Source organism: Taudactylus pleione, unplaced genomic scaffold (genome assembly GCF_031769625.1).
Source record: "Taudactylus pleione unplaced genomic scaffold, aTauple2 ptg000041l, whole genome shotgun sequence".
Classification (NCBI taxonomy): Eukaryota; Metazoa; Chordata; class Amphibia; order Anura; family Myobatrachidae; genus Taudactylus; species Taudactylus pleione.
This window is the reverse complement of record NW_028284443.1, coordinates 5,298,134-5,315,593: the sequence shown is the minus strand read 5'-3', so window position 1 is coordinate 5,315,593 and position 17,460 is coordinate 5,298,134. Positions and strand designations below refer to the sequence as shown.

General features: G+C 40.5%; 2 protein-coding genes across 2 annotated transcripts; both read right to left on the bottom strand.

Annotated features, from left to right (window-relative positions):
* Window positions 1-6,676: 6,676 nt before the first annotated feature.
* LOC148537940 (uncharacterized) lies at window positions 6,677-8,256 on the bottom strand. The gene is made up of 2 exons (XM_088459583.1): window positions 6,930-8,256; window positions 6,677-6,828 (listed from the first exon to the last, which is right to left on the bottom strand). Exons 1-2 carry the CDS (start codon window positions 8,254-8,256, stop codon window positions 6,677-6,679), a joined length of 1,479 nt encoding a protein of 492 aa, XP_088315709.1.
* A 1,373-nt stretch (window positions 8,257-9,629) lies between these two features.
* On the bottom strand, window positions 9,630-11,243 carry LOC148537939 (uncharacterized). The gene has a single exon (XM_088459582.1). It carries the CDS (start codon window positions 11,241-11,243, stop codon window positions 9,630-9,632), a length of 1,614 nt encoding a protein of 537 aa, XP_088315708.1.
* Between the last annotated feature and the right edge of the window lie 6,217 nt (window positions 11,244-17,460).

Below are 17,460 nucleotides of genomic sequence, written 5' to 3'. Positions count from 1 at the left end.
TATACAATTGTTGGTGAATCCTGGATACAAACTCCCTCTTTCCATGGTGTTGTATTCCAACCTAGTTATTTATTTCCTGATTGTGTAACAACACGTTGATGTAGTGATACTCCCTTGCAAGTGGTCAACTTTTTCATTTAGGTGTGTGAACAATATTATATTGATACTCGGACACAGTTTTAAAAATACCTTTATTCATGATGTGTGAACAATAACACACTTTCAATCGAACTTGATACTTTGATATCTGGCCGCCTTTATTCATAGCAGTTGTAATGGATTGGAGTTAATTACAGATTATTGATAACTAGAGAATACAAGTTGATATTAAATCACTCCTACAGTCATCCAGGTGTAGACACACCCTACGCAACAATACATCAGTGGATCTGCCTTTTTACTATGTATGTTTGTCTTATTTAATAACAATTTTAACTACTTATATTTCACTGTCTATTCCCTTTGAATTGGAATTATTTTTATGTATTAACTAATAAAAGCTATATTTTATTTTATTATTTACTTCTTCCTGTGCGCCCATTACCAACAACTCCTATCCTTTCCCTTAATTAAAAGATGTAATGTACTAATTCCAGTTACACTTATTCCTATGAATGAAACTGAGCAGATTCAGAGGGAGAAAGTAGAACATTTTGCATTAAATGCATCACTTGATTGTTTAACAATTGTGGAACAAAAGTTTTCTCCATGACCTGATCTCACTGAAACTCCTTTCTCTAATACAGACCTCACACATTGTATGCAGACAGCAGTTGCCTCAGGTACAAATAAGGAAGGGCCCTTACTTCAGGATATGCAGTGAATCGTGATTATTCCCCCACCACACTCTGCACAGAAAGAAGAATTAATAGAATCAACATAAGCATGCAAACTTGCTAATGGAAAGACTATAATCATTTATACTGAATCTCATTACTCTTTTGGAGTAGTGCATTATGTTGTAGCCCTATGGAAACTCAGAGACTTCCTAACATGCAATGCAGATGCAGAAGAATAAAGACACTTTTAGCAGCCCAGTTACTGCTTAAAAAAACAGTGATCAAATGTCCAGCACACACAACAGGACAAGACCAAGAGACTTCTGTAATAGGCAGTGGTGTCACAAGGGGGGTGCACCAGGTGTCACACTCTAAGGGGATGACACCAAAAGCCACAAACTCATGCCCACAGTGACTCCTGCTCGCACCCAACGCAGTGCTGCCACCACCACATTCATAGCCCAGATCCACCAGTCCGCTCCCCGCTACCAATTTCCCAGTGGGGGGGGGTTGGGGGATCGGTGGTTGCGGCTGGACCTCGCCAGGTGAAACTAAGAGGTGGTCCAGGAGGAATATCTGCCTATATGCCTATTAACTAGGAGTGGGAGCTCCCAAGCTCCACCTACCTGCTTTCCAATGCACGGGCATTCAGCTGGTGACTGGTCACGTGTGCGCCATAAAGTGATGATGTCACAGCATGTGCGGTCTCTGTGTAACTGACTGTGTAACTGTGAAGAGCCAGAGCGCCGAGGTGGAGCGGCACGATAAGGAAGGATGCCTGTGTAGATGGACAGTGACAGAGAGATCTGCAGTGACTGACAGCTGCCTGCCATATATATATGCACACATACTTGCAAGAATGCGGTGTATAATGCACACCAAATCAAGCACAAGCAGGGATCGCAAAATACATGATATATCACTTTTTTATGTGCTACAGGCTGTCAGGGATCCAATTTTAAAAACTGACTGGGTCCTGTGGGACGTGCTGTGTGCAGCGCTGCAGCAGCCAATCGCTGCCACTAGCGTCTTCTCAACCAATAGCTTGTGGCGGCGTCTCCTCATCTAGTCACCACCCCACCAGTCCTCAATCAATCACCAGGCAGCTTAAACCAGCCAGACACCAGCTGACCAACCACCCCGTCCTGTGACCAACAGGCTTTGCACAGGAGCAGCAGCAGCACCTTCAGCACCCCAGCCAATCGTTTGCCTTCTGTTTCCCCAGCCAATCACTGCATTTGACTATTTAGCCAATCGCAGCCTGCAGGGTCTTCCTTCCTCTCTCAGCCCACCAGCGTACTGTGCAGAACGTCGATCTGCTGCCCAGGCCAGTCTCCAGCGGTGCCTCTGCATTGTCTTCAGAACGCACTGACCCGGACGCAGCCACCTTCCTCCTCTGCAATGGTGAGCGATGCTCTCTGTTTACTGCCCCATGATATATGCTCTGTGTATGGTCAGCGAGCCAGTGTGATGCCTGCCTATAATCCCCTGGCCGACATCTGTGCTCAGGGAGACAGATATGCATATGTAGGCGATGACCCTGTATGGTAGGGATATTTAGGAGTGTATCCCCTGCAATAATGTGTGTTCCATGTGCCTGCAGGCCTTAAAGAAGTTATTAACCCCTCCCTACCCCCAGTACTGCCTGTCCCTAAGCACCTGCTTGCCCCAGCTGCTATCTACCCTTACCCCCTCCCTACCCCGAGTGCTCCCTGCCCCTAACCCCATCCTCGCCCCCCAGTACTGCCATAACTGCTATCTACCTTCCCCCACAGCACTGTCCTCAGTACTGCCTGCCCCTAACCCCCTCCTTGCCCAATGCTACCCCAGCTGATTTATAACGTTACCCCAGTACTGTCTGCCCCTAGCTCCATCCTTGCCCCCCAGCACTGTCCCAACTGCTGTCTGCGCTTACCCCCTTCCTGTATGCCCTTATCCCCTTTACCCCCACTTCTCCTTGTCTCTATATCCAGCTCTACCCCAACTAACTACTGCTTGCCCTCAACCCCCTCTACCCTAACTGCTACCTGCCCCTAGCATTGTACCATAATATATGATGGGACCCAGAAAAAGTGGAATAGGACCATAATTTTCTAAAGTAAGGGGTCCCTGGGACCCACAATTTTTTTTTGCTCAGCGTGATCACTGACAAGACATTCAATAAGGTATCTCTCAGGAACAGAAGTCTACCATAGCTGTCAATGTCTGGAAAGGCTGTCCTCCTCTGTCTCACCACCAACATGTTTCAGCTCAAGAGAGCCTCTTTCAAGGTGTAAAAAAATGGACTTATATGAACCCCTTTATCCCCCTGACGGACCTCTATTGGTGGGCTTGTTCGGTGGAGTGTCGTTTACAATTAAACCAATATAATTAATAAAAATAACATTATTATAATTCCTAATGTGTCCTTAATCCAAAAAACCTTTCTTACCCTCACCTATCTTATATTCAGGACTAATACTTCCCTCATATCATTCTAAATATTATTTATCCAGTTTCACTTGCTGGAAATACTGTGTCCCTACATCAGTCGCTTCTGGTGTGTCTGCGGCCCGGTCCCGGGAACAATGTTCCCATCTAGTTTGGTGGCCGTCTATGGCGCTTGTTTGCATTCCACTTAACTGGAACACAGAACCGGACGCTCAGGATGAGAGCGGAAGTGTGTCATCTAACTCGCTTGTTTGCATTCCACTCAGTTGAAACGCAAATCGGGACTACTGTGGCTGAAGTATAGACACGTACTAATATTGCATCTTATGGGAGTGTGGTAGGTGTGCAGGAGATGTTTCACTACCAAGTCTCTTCGATTGTCAGTTCTGTGTTTCCCCCTTATCAGTCGACTGGGAACCCCAATGAATTAAACAACAAGTCGTGTTTAAGAGATTGAGACTCAAAACTCATTTATTCCGATGGGGTTAATATAGCAGATTCTTGTAAAACACACAGTATCTCATTTGTTACAGAAAACAGGATGTGGTTCGGAGAAGTAAGACACATACTAATCTTTAGATACAAGGGTATTTCCAGAGTCTAGTGCACTTCCTTTTTTTTGAGATGGTCTTAAACCTTAAGCATATGACACCAAGACTTTTGTTACATTATAAACATCTATAAATTTCTAGACGAGACAGCAGGGGAAATAACCCACAGATTAAATCAGCTGATCCTAAACTAGGGGAACATGCAGAAACACACATTCCCAGCAAAGGTTATTAGTTCATAAGATATCAAAGCAGTAATCAGAGATCAGTATTATTTATAACTATATATGCTTGATTACATAGGGGGGAATACATTTATCTCTCTCAATTCCCTCCTTTTTATAATTAATCTGATCTAGCAGTTGAGCTTCTGGCAGTACAATTTGTCTACCTATCATACAGTTAAGCAAACAGTTTAGGAAGAATGGTGCTAATGGCTATGGCCCCACTGAGATGATGCTAATCATACTGTCCGAGCGAGGGGCTTAAAGGCGCGAATCACACATATCCATTCTCGTAAGCTGTTCACGACTTTTCTTTGCCCAGCTCTTCTGCAGTTCTTTGTATTTGGAGGAGTCCAATGCGTTAGTCACACGTTTCTTACAAACTGAAAAACAACAGAAAAACACTTTAAGACATACATATATCAATAATCCTAGGCTCACTATTTTCAGAAGGAACATCAAAATGCCCACAATCCATCCTTTTATCCCACTAAACCAGTTAGCTGGATTGAGCCAGGAAAACCATCCATCTGTAGAAATGTCATATTCAGGGTCATTGTGTTTTTTCCTGAATTCTTCCTTTAATTCCTGTATTTTATCTAAATGTTCCTCTATAGCTTCTTCTATAGAGTCAGTTCTATTGAGGTAATTACAACAGGATTCTGCTACTACCATGCACATTCCTCCTTCTTTTGCTGTCAAGTAATCCAATACCATTCTATGTGCCTGGGCTTCCCTCTTTATCATTTTTACATCATCCAGCACCAATCTAAATGTCTCATCATATATTTGGGTTACATTATCTAGCAGTTTTGCTAGGGCTTCTATGTTATGTGCATTCTGTATTGTACCTCCTGCTAGTGCTAAGCCCATTTTCTTATACCATGGAATGAATATTAAGTCATGTGCATGTGTATTACTTTTCTTTATACTACGGCGGGCTAATTGGTGAGTATGTTGGGCAGCTTGCACCTGTTCTACAGTATATTCCTTCTGAATTCGCACTGCAGGAATGACTCGTCCTATAGTGCACATGCCTGAAGCCCCATAAGGTATCCACTTATAAGCACGTCTCCCACACAGAAAATACAACCCTTGTTCTAGGATATATGTATATCCCAGAACCACTCCGTATGCCACTTGAAGCACACTTGAATCTCTGCTGTGTCGGGTTATTCTGCGATATTCACTTATGTTCTGGGAGTATGGGCCTAGTATGTCTCGATTATTTATACATGAATCGTTTGCTTTGAACCACTCTCGTATAATTGCATTGGTTTGATTAATCTGTACTTTGATTTCTCGGTGTACTACCAGTTGTCCTTTGTCACACCATCCTAGATAATATCCTTTGTTATGAGTGGAATTTGTTGTGAAATTTACTTGGGCCTGTGAACATTTTACCTGTCCTACTCGTGCCTGAGTAGGAGTTAATACCCATCTGGAAAGATTCATTTTGTTGTGACTGGAGGTTCTTCTATGCAGAATTGTGGATATCCGATGGTATATGCTGTCATAAGTGAGACAGGAGTCTCTGCCATCGTTTTGTTATATGTGCTGCCCAGACTATAATTAAGTTCCTTAAGCTCTGATAAAGTCAGTGGTACTGCTACCCAATGCATGGACCTAGCACTGACTGGGGCATGTGTGCATATCCAACAATCAGTCAAATTCAATGCTCGAGCTACCATCATGTGGGACTGTATAACTGAGTTGGGCCACACTGCAACGTCCCTTTTTCCTCTTGTCAAGGTATGATTAGTTTGAGTAAAATTCTTCTGTTCCTCAGCCTCTATTATCATTATTCCAAAGAAATATGTATAGGTGAGCACTATAAAGAGGCTTATACACATAATGCATCCCCACACACCTCTATCTGGATTAGGACCCATTAATTCTTTCCACATGATCATATTTTTTTTTTTAAAAATCAAACTTAACTTTAGTGAGTTTGCAATGTGACGCGTGAATCCAAGTCTCTCTCCCTTTAACTTTCACCGATGTTGGAGTAGTCAGTAACACTTGGTATGGCCCATCATATCTGGGTTCCAGCGATTTCCTGACGTGTCTTTTCAGATAGACCCAGTCACCTGGTTGCAGCTGATGTGGACTGAGATCTGCCTTAGAATCTGGGAGAGAGGCGAAAGCTAGAGAATGCAGAGAGGTAAGTTTTTCAGTTAAGGCTTTTACATATGCAGTTAAGTCAGCATGTTTATGTTGCATTTCTTGTGGATAATAACATCCTATCTTAGGGATAGTCCCAAACAAAATTTCATATGGAGACAGCCCTGTGGCTTTAGATGGGGTGGTTCTTATACTAAACAGAGCTATTGGTAAACATTCTAACCAATTTTTCCCTGTCTCTTGTGCTGCTTTTAATATCTTAAGTTTAAGAGTTCCATTGAATTTCTCTACTAGGGCACTGGCCTGTGGCCTGTAGGGCGTGTGAAAGGCCTGTTGAATCCCCAAATCTTCCATGATATGAGTCATTACTTCTCCTGTGAAGTGTGTGCCTCTATCTGATTCAATTACCTCTGGTACTCCATACCTACAGACGATTTCTGAGAGGAGTTTTTTTGCTGTGTTCCTTGCAGTGGCTTTAGCCACTGGCCAGGCCTCAATCCATTTTGTGAAGGTGTCTAAACAGACCAGTACATATTCATAAATTCCAACTTTGGGCATCTGAATATAGTCAATTTGCAGTCTCTGGAAAGGAAAATAACTTTTTGGAATGGCTCCCATGGTAGTCTTTACCTTTTGTCCTGGGTTGGAGATCCCACAGATCCAGCAGGCTTGTACAAACCGTGCAGCTGCTGGGAAGAATCCTGGAGCTATCCATCTTTCCTTTACCAGGTTTCCCATTTGATCTTTTCCTATATGCGTGAGACCATGAGTAACTTGACACATGGGTGGGTACAATGCCCTTGGTAGACATAATAGGTTACCTGCTTTCCATAGTCCTGTGAATTCCTCCTTGCAGGCTCCTTTCCTTTCCCATGATGATTTTTCTTCTGGTCCTGCTTGTTCTTGGAGTTTTTGTAGGTCTTGAAAATCTGGCATTGTTGTTGTACCTTCAGTTTGTGTGACATATGCTGTTATGCCTTTGTAAGGCTGTTTAGCTGCTTGTTTTGCTGCTCTGTCTGCTGTGCAATTCCCTTTAGTTATGCTGGTCTGATTTCTGGTATGTGCTTGAACCTTAATAATAGCCACTTTATGGGATAATTCAAGTGCTTGAAAAAGTTGTTTTATAAGTTCTGCATGTTGTATTTGTTTGCCTGTCATTGTTTTAAAGTCTCTGCTTTTCCATATGTTTCCATAATCCTGCGTAACCCCCCAAGCATATCTTGAATCTGTATAGATGTTGGCTGTAGCTTTTTCTGCATAATCTAGAGCCTTTGTGAGAGCTACTATTTCTGCTGCTTGTGCTGATAGATGTGAGGGTAGTGGTCCTGCTTCTATGATGTCATCTTGTGTGGTTACAGCATATCCTGTGTAAGGTGTCCCATTTTCATAATATCTAGAGCCATCTACAAACAGTTCATAATGTGCATTTGGGAGAGCAGTGTCTGTAACATGTGGTAAAGGTGAGGCTTCTTGATCCATAAGGGCCAGACAATCATGACAGTCAAAATTTTTTGAGTTGTATATTTTATCGTCCCTTACTTGATCATTTTGCTCTTCATCACTTGCAGTGCAGGCATATAAGTCTGAATAGACCATTTTTTTCCCTCCTTTTGAATCTAGTGATTCAGGATCTTCTTGTTGCTCAAGTAAGCTTGGAAGGAGAGTGGCGGGGTTGAGGGTAGTACATCTTCTTATAGTTACGTTAGTTGCACTGAGTAATGCCACCTCATATTTGGTTAGCCTTGCTGCTGAAAGGTGTTTAGTTCTGGCTTGTTGAAGTATTTCTGTTACTGCATGGGGTACTTGAATAGTTAACGGATGATCAAGTACGATGTCTGTGCTTTTGTCTTTTAAGACTGCTGCTGCTGCTACCGCTCTGATGCAAGTAGGTGCCCCTTGGATAATGTTGTCTAGCTTGCTGGAGTAGTAGGCCACTGGTTGTTGCTTCAGTCCATGTTTTTGGGTGAGCACTCCTAGTGCATGGCCTTTTTCTTCGTGGCAGTAGAGGGTGAAGGGTTTGCTGTAATCAGGTAAGCCTAGGGCCGGGGAAGTGGTGACAGCTACTTTGAGTTGCATCACTGCTTCTTCCATCTGCTGGGGAGTGGAATATGGGCCCTCCTTTTTGGTGCTGTCATACAGTGTCTGCATGAATACCGAGGCTAGGGGGACCCATTCGCGGCAATATCCTAGGAGACCCAAAAAGGAACGGACTTGTTTTATAGTCTTTGGTACCTTGGCTTGTAATATCAGCTTCTTCCTTTCCTCTGTTAAATGCCTTGTGCCGTGTGAGATGCAATGTCCTAGAAAGATCACTTTCTGTTTTGCTAGTTGTAGTTTTTCTTTGGAAACTCTGCAGTTTTGTTCCTCCAGGAACTTTAACAAGGATACAGTCTCTTCTTGGCACTTGCTTTCAGATGTGGTAGCTAGCAGTAAATCATCAACATACTGGATGAGTTGAGTTTCATCTGGAAATAAAGGTCTCCATGCTTGAAGTATTGTGGACATAGCTTCAGAAAAATCACTTGGTGAAGTGGCACCCCCTTGTGGCAAGCATGTCCAGCAATACTGTTTTCCTTTATGTGTAAATGCTAGTAGACGCTGGGAATCTTTTGTAATAGGAACAGAGAAAAAAAAACATTTGCAAGGTCTGCTACGGTGAACCATCTTGCTGAGGGTGGTATCTGGTTTAGGAGAGTATGTGGGTTTGGTACTATTGGGGTGTTGACTACAAGTCTCTTGTTTATTTCCCTCAAATCATGAACCAGTCTGTATTGTACTTCTCCTTGTTTTCCTGTACCCCGCTTCTTTACAGGGAAGAGAGGGGTGTTGAAAGGGGACCTGCATTGTATTATGACCCCTATGTCCAAGTATGTTTGCAGCTGTTGTGAAATAGCATTTTCTTGTGCTGGTGTGAGTGGGTACTGTTTAACAGAGACTGGTATGGTACCTGGTTTGAGGGATAGTTGTACTGGCTGTACTTGTAGAAGTCCCACATCAGTCTTTCCTTTTGACCACAGTCTGTCAGGTACAGTTAAAATCCATTGTGGCAGCGAGTCAATTGCTGGATGTTCCTGAAATAGATAAACTTGTATGGCTGCCTCAATACTATTGCTCACCTCATTTGGAATATTGCTGGTGTACTTGACTCCTTTTGGTGTGTATTGTATTGAGGCTTGCATAAGTGCGAGTATATCTGCTCCCAACAGGTTCACCGGACAGGTGGGAGAGGTAAGGAATGCCACTGGAACTGGAGTAGGTTCATCATTAATAAGCAAAAAGAGTTGTTTACTTTCTTTGAGAGGCATTGCTTGACCTCCCAGACCTGTGCCTTGTATTGTCTCTGTAGTAAGAAGTTGAGGGGGGATCTGATCATGCATAAAAACTGATTTCTGAGCTCCGGTATCAATCACACAATCAAGTTCTTGTCCTGTGGGTAAAGTAACAGTGACAGTACCTGTGGGTGTGGTGTTATCCTGAAGTGAAGCAAAGACAGGCACTGATGACACGGGAGCTGTATATCTTCATGCTTGTGGGTGCTGAATTCCTGCAGTGTACGGATGTTCAGACATCTGTCGCTGTGATAACAAATATTTCTGATGCTTTCTGCAATCCTTTTTTTGGTGTCCTGGAAGTTTACAAAAGAAACACTTGCCTGCCATATCATTACCTTGGGAGTCATACTGCTTCCTCTGTGTATAACCTTTAGTTGGTTGCTTTGCAGTTGTTCTCTGCCGCGGTGGCTGACTCTGAACCAGATTCACCGTCACTACCTGTGCTTTTGTAGCTTTCCGGTCTTTCTTATCCTGTTCAACATCCTCAATCCCTTCCAATACTTGTAAAATTCCTTCAATATCCATTACCATGGCTTCCGGTCTGATCTGAAATAACTGAGTTCTCAAGTCATTTCTAAGTCCATTCAAAAACTTCGTTTTACACAGCCTAGCTCCTGCTACTTCTGTAACAGGATAACCTTCTTCTTCCTGTCTAGTAATTAGTTTATCATAATATGCCCGTACTGTGTCTGTTTTTTGAACTAAATCTGGTGCAGCTGGAGCAGTTTGTTGAATCTCTGCACATCTCCATTGTATTCTATTTAGTAACAAGTTTCCACTATGTTGGCTATATCTTGTTCCTACTGCGGGAAGTGCCACAATTTCTGGTCTGCCCTGTTGAACTCCCTGAACAATGATTGCAATCATTTTATCATATTCTCCATGTCCTGCTGATGCTTTTACAATTTGTTCCAGATCTACCCAACATGGTCTGTAAATAGTTTTAACCTGTTCCATTTTCTGATAAAACGTATGTGGATGTCGTCTGATATCAGGCAAATCATTAACAATTCTTAACATATCAGATTGAAACCATGGGTTATATACCTCTTGTTCAATGTATTCAGGACCATTTGCAGGATCTGGTTGCTCTGCATTAAACCTGGGATTTGGAGATGTTTGTACTCTTATAGGTAAAATGTGATGTCCCTCTGGACCCGCTATTGTGCCCCTACAAGGACTCATGTTATGGGGTGCCAGTCTTTTTAGTACATATGACATTTTTTGTTTATTTGTAAGGGAAGTATTAGTTACATTACTACCTTGATTACATGGTGGGGCATCAGGTGATACCCAGTTATCACAAGCGGGACATTTCTCTGAACCCTCTGGGACACAAAAATGACAAAACGTACATTCTCTTCCTCTAGTTATATCTAGATTTACTTTATCTTGTGATTCTATACCACACCCTTGAATGGTATTTAAGTCAATCCTGGGATACAAGTTCTGGGATGTTAATGTGGATACTCCAGTTGATGGAGCTGCCAGTCTAACTGGTACATATGGTGGTGGGTTATCTATAACATCATTTAAATCAGACCTTTTCCTATGCTCATCCTCTATTTCTTGTGTAACTGTTTGCCATATTGTGACAGTGTCCAAATAACTCTTCTTTGTCAACCAGTCTATATTATTATTTCTGAACCGTTTCCATTTGTCAGGGTCTAGCGTACCTTCAGGTGGAAATCCTGCTCTTTTGAAAATAACAGAAATACCTTTGAGAGCTTTCGCGCCCTCTCTCTGACAAATTATTTCTAGGGGACTCAATTCCCTAGTCCTTGTACTAACTTGTGCACCCATTATCTGTGTGAGGGATCAGGTCACGGGATAATACTGTAGTGGGCTACTCAACTGTATCGCACTGCTTAGATTACTGTAATAATTAGTCTAAAATCTGTTATTTTCTGAGCTTTCTATGTATATTGTTCGTTTTCTTTTGCCACTGACTGATACGTTCAGAATAAACACTGGGACTTCCTCTTTCAATAATTCTCTGTACTGACAGGGGAAATTTTCTACTATCACTATAACACAGTATTTCAAATTGCAGAGGTACAAAATTAATAGGTAAATCAACCAAACAATCAGGAAACCCTTGTCCTACAAATCTGTCAATTATGTCTTTATCAACATGACAACCAATACTGACCACAAAAGAAATATCCTTGTTTTGTAAAACACCAGAATGTACAATAGAACCTACAGATTGCAATTGACAGTTGAATTCATTAATATTTTTCTTATACCAGAGAGTAACAGTACACAAACAGTTATTACATGGCATTCATATAACATTAATTTTTACTGTATCATGAAAATAATTCAGAAACAGACTATCGGGTTCAAAATATACCAGGTATACTTACTACATATAGATAGACTGTCTCACAGGCAGTAAAGAAACACTGACGGAGTAATTAAGTTGAAATCATAACTTTGAAATTACTCACCCGGGACTGTCAGTAGTTGTGTACAGCAGGCGGACGTGGTGTCATCTATTCTGTAGCAGCGGCACTGGTCCCAGAAATCCTGGATCGAGATCAAGAAATCTCCCTCCTCCGAGCCCCCATGTAATACAGGAGATGTTTCACTACCAAGTCCCTTCGATTGTCAGTTCTGTGTTTCCCCCTTACCAGTCGACTGGGAACCCCAATGAATTAAACAACAAGTCGTGTTTAAGAGATTGAGACTCAAAACTCATTTATTCTGATGGGGTTAATATAGCAGATTCTTGTAAAACACACAGTATCTCATTTGTTACATAAAACAGGATGTGGTTCAGAGAAGTAAGACACATACTAATCTTTAGATACAAGGGTATTTCCAGAGTCTAGTGCACTTCCTTTTTTTTGAGATGGTCTTAAACCTTAAGCATATGACACCAAGACTTTTGTTACATTATAAACATCTATAAATTTCTAGACGAGACAGCAGGGGAAATAACCCACAGATTAAATCAGCTGATCCTAAACTAGGGGAACATGCAGAAACACACATTCCCAGCAAAGGTTATTAGTTCATAAGATATCAAAGCAATAATCAGAGATCAGTATTATTTATAACTATATATGCTTGATTACATAGGGGGGAATACATTTATCTCTCTCAGGTGTGTTGCTGAAATCCTCTAAAGATTGCGCTAAACTATATATTTTTTTATTGTATGTTATAAGTGTATGGTGTTCACTAAGTTTATTGCTGCACTGCTGTGAAGAGCATCTCTTACCATATTTTTTATTGTTATCTACCCTTATTCTCCTTTCCTACATCAACTGCCACATCCCTTACTCCCACCTAGCCCCTCCCTGCCCCAAATGTTTGATGGAGGGAGGGGGGGTGTCACCATGTGTTACAGGACCGGGTGACACCAATCCTAGTGATGCCTCTGTAATTTGTAACCAGTTTTACATTTTTTCATTTCTTTTTCAACAAATACTTCCCAAATGCAAGCTCAACTTCTACCCCCAAATTATTCTCTTGTCACTAATGTCTCCAGGGTGTCTTTTATGCTGCACTCACCTTGTGAAATACTGTATTCTTACTCAAGCTTTTAAACATAACCTGAAATCTCTCCTGCCCTATAATAACTAGCTTCAGTCTGTAACTACTCTATATTTATTTATAATGCACTCTAACCTCTGACACATTTTCCACACCCATATTTCAGTTTTGTTTGTCATTTTTTTTACTACATCCAGGTGGATATTTATTAAGAGTGTATCCAAAGAGCTCTTATGCCTAGGAGCATTTTTATTTTTTTATTTTATATGGAACATGCCAGGTACAGGCAGAGAAAATGAGAGCTGCTTCATCTTTCCTGTCACTACATGAGGGAATAATACCTATGGTGTTTTTAAAATAAGAAATAAAATGTCTGTCTGGAAGTACCTTTAGATTTTAAGCTCTTATCAGCAGGATCCTTGTTCTTGTTATGTCTCTATGACTTGTAATCAATATAGTGCTCTGTATGTATTGCTTACTCTGTACAACACTGCACAATATATTGGCACTTTACAAATCTATAATGATAATAACAATAATCCCCTCTAAATACCTGCTGTTTGATCAATGCTCTTGAAATTGTATTGTCAATGATGTTCTAAACAGACTTTAGATTTTTTTACACATTTGAACCTGAGGTGACAATATCATTGCCAGTGGTTTAGTTTAAGTCTTACCACAGGTCATGCCTATTATACAAGTCACACAACTCTTGGCGGGAAATTTGCAATTCATTAGTTCTTTGGGAGGTTTTGAAACTGCTGCACATTGCAAGCAATTTTGCCCTCCAACCCCATGCTGCATGTAATTTAGGGGAAATGCCTGATTAAACTGGATGTTACTTTAATTTATGTAACAGCGTAGTGGTATGACCAATGAAAAATCACTCCTAAAAGGATACCAGTCTATTAAGATGACTTACCAGGCATTCATTAATTTTATGTCATCTATGATGTTTTTTGTATTCGCTATCAATATTGGATAATATAAAAAACAAAGGAAGATTTCAGGTAATATATAATAATCTTACGTAAAAATATTGGGTCACAATTAAGTAAGGGTGGTTCAGTGACAATATTATCTTATGAATGGAGACACTATAATTTATTTGGTGATGGTGATGACTTGTGTGTGTTTGTGAGTTGTGTTAATTGGAATGTTTCTTCTGGTGGTGGTGGTGTTTTGGGAGTGAGAAGGAGGGTGTGATTGGGTATGGAGTGTAGTTTGGAGTAAAGTGAAAAAGGGGAATAAAATAGGATCAAAATGAGGCCAGCGAGACACAGTAATTTAGGGTAAAATCTTTTATTGAGTAGTCACAATGCTGCTCTGTTGAGATCCCGGGCAGGTGGGTGGGGTTCAGTGATGAGTGGTGACGAGACTGGGGAAGTAGGGGGACCCTTTCAGGGGGCTCCTTCCCGTGTGGTTCAGTGACTTTGCACGTCACCCCTGCTGGACCTATGGTCGACAGTCTAGGAAGTCTCGGGGGTGGGGGTATGTGCAAAGTGGGTTGGAACACTTGTGCGGCGTCCCGCGTGTTGGTGCAAACTACACTCCATACCCAATCATACCCTCCATCTCACTCCCAAAACACCACCACCACCAGAAGAAACATTCCAATTAAAACCACTCACAAACACACACAAGTCATCACCAGCACCACTACTAGCAGGAAGAGCGCACCTTACCCCCCCTACCCCATACGTATTCAGTGCGAGAAAGGTAATCCCACACAAAGGTGCAGCACCCCGAAACCACAACACACCACCCCCCGGTCAACGAAAGCCCAGTTCTACCGCCCATCTTCACTATAATTTATTTATTTATTCAATGGGTGCACTACTTATGTATGTATTATTTAGGAGACGGTTTTACCAGCATTTACAAATTTGACGTAACTACTGTACATGGAAGAGCTACTGAGCACTGGCATTTTTCCAGCAGGTATTCAGGCAGTTTGTGAAATTATAGCTTCAGAAATCTCATGCTTTCCATTCCCACAAGGTAAAACATCGGTAAAGTTATGTGTAATGTGCTATGTATTTTAAAAGTTTTTCCTTGAGTAAATCTTGCGGTTTGCAAATTGCCAAAAACACCTGTGGTTGCACTAAACCACAGTTTAGAAAATGTCCCCATTGGTCCCATAATATCATCTGCCATGAAAGATGAACTGCTCCTTAATATATATACAATATTGCCATCATATAAATACCTTTACGTCACCATATAATGACTTGGAGATACTGTACAGCAATTATATACAGCTGCACATCCCATCTGTTTTCTCTATTGGCACTTGGTGAGATTTCGAGGAGATACAAATATTTGATCTACTGCGCTGCCAAATGTGCATATTTTCTTTTTTTTTTTTTAAAGAAAGACCTGATCAACATCACCAGGATATTGCTGATCATTTACTTATATATACAGAATAATTAGCTGGTCCATGAAATTCTCCATTCACCATACTGTAGGTAATAAAAATAGATTTAGCATAGACACTAAAATGTTCGTCTTGCTTGCTAGTCAGATCACTTACTTCTTTTAAGCTGTAACTACAAACATGTTTCCCAGAATACACAGATTTAGTGATTTTTATGAAACATCAATATGGATTTTAGTTACTTTCTCATTCATCTGTCTGGCTTGTCTTGTAGGAAGAGATACTGTCACTCCGTATACAACATTTTGAGCACACAGTATATTACTATTTGATGGATTGATGCATATGAGATCTGTGTAAAACTCAGCTGCCTATTTCAAGTTTACTGTAGGAATTCTATGAAAAATCACTGACTTCAAAAGACACATAACATTTCAGTGATATTCTTTAAATGTTACTTTTATTGAATAAATAATAATCATTGTTGTTAATCAATAATGGAATATGGATTTACATTTGTAATTATAAGGTCTTTATATTATTAAATTAATAGTGTGTGTTCTCCCCAAGTTTGTGTGTGTTTCCTCACACACTCCTAAGACTTACAGCACTGGTTGGTTAATTAACTTCTGACAAAATAAACCATAGTGTATACAGTATGTGTTCATCTATGTGAAAGGAAGTATAAATTGTAAGCTCCAATGAGGAAGAAACTGGGGGTAGATTTACTAAAGTGAGAGTTTTTAGAAGTGGAGATGTTGCCCATAGGAACCAATCAGATTCTAGCTATTATCTTCTAGAAGGTGCTAGTTAAATGTTAAGTAGAATCTGATTGGTTGCTATGGGCAACATCTCCACTTTTAAAAACTCTCACCTTAGTAAATTTACCCCTGGTTGTTTATTGTATGTAAAGCACATGGTATTTGTAGATGCTATATAAATAACTGGCAAAACATAAATGAATTACAGACAAGTTCCATATTGCCTATACCATTGCTTTCTACAATAACATCTCATCTCATCCCATTATGTTGTGAATAATGGCACACCGATGCATGGTAAAGGTGGCACAGATACTTTTTTTGTTAGGAAAATTACTTTAAGAAACACAATCTAATATATGAGATTTCTACATTATCCTCATTAAGTAGTGTGATTAGTACCAGCAGAATAACATTAGAAACCCTCCAAGGACATGCAAATTGGGATGCTGTTTGTCGAAATGTAGACTAATAAGAAAACAGACATTCAGTAAATAAAATCTAATATGCAGTTACTGGCAGCTGCTGTTTGTTACTATTGCAGTTATTGACAATTCATATAAATGCTTTAATCATTTTTTGTTATGTGTTAGAGAACAGGTTTTATTAGCCAGGGAAATGTCAATTTAAGGCTGTAGGGGCAGTCACTAATAAGGTTAATGAATAGCTGGCCTGCAAAGCAACAGATGGCCCTACCCGAGCGAGAGTTTTAATGGCATTTATTATGCCTAGGGTTAGCTGCTGTTTATCTTAATTTTAACTCATTTAAAAATATTCTAAAGCCATATTAAAATATGTTTAATATCTTCCTACAGGGGAATGAAATTTCATGCTGGATTGTTTATAAAATATCAATTTGTTTAGTATGTCCAGGGGTAATGTCGTACAGTTTCACAAAATGTATTTTTGGCTGTCTGACATTGTAAATGTAAGCATATTGTTTTCTTTTATCAAGACTTTTAACATTTACCACTTCTTGGTCAACCCTGTGCAGAGGAAAATTATAAAGATTCCTGGATGGAACCACTTCCTTGTGTAAAAACTGATAATTGTATTTGAAAGCATTGAAGGATCAAGGAGTTTATAGTAGAAAAAAGGTGACATAATATTGAATATTACCTCTGCTTCTGATTACCCACCTATTTATTACCACCTCAAGCTCACATCCACTTCAGCCCAGAATATCCCTCAATTTTTAAGTTTCTCCTTTTCAGTCATTGAAAGGTAAATCAATTGTGTTTAACACTTGAGGGTATATTTACTAAAGTGCAGGTTTTCAGAATTGGAGATGTTACCCATAGCAACCAGTAAGATTCTACTTAGCATTCATCTAGCACCTTATAGAAGATAATAGCTAGAATCTGATTGGTTGCTA

Excerpts from the sequence above, each read along its gene's own strand:
- LOC148537940 (XM_088459583.1), bottom strand. The coding sequence starts at position 8,256 with ATGCAGACACTGTATGACAGCACCAAAAAGGAGGGCCCATATTCCACT. Across the intron at positions 6,829-6,929 it reads CACAGGACTATGGAAAGCAG|GAAAGATGGATAGCTCCAGG; the intron begins GTAACCTATTAT and ends AACCTGGTAAAG.
- LOC148537939 (XM_088459582.1), bottom strand. The coding sequence starts at position 11,243 with ATGGGTGCACAAGTTAGTACAAGGACTAGGGAATTGAGTCCCCTAGAA.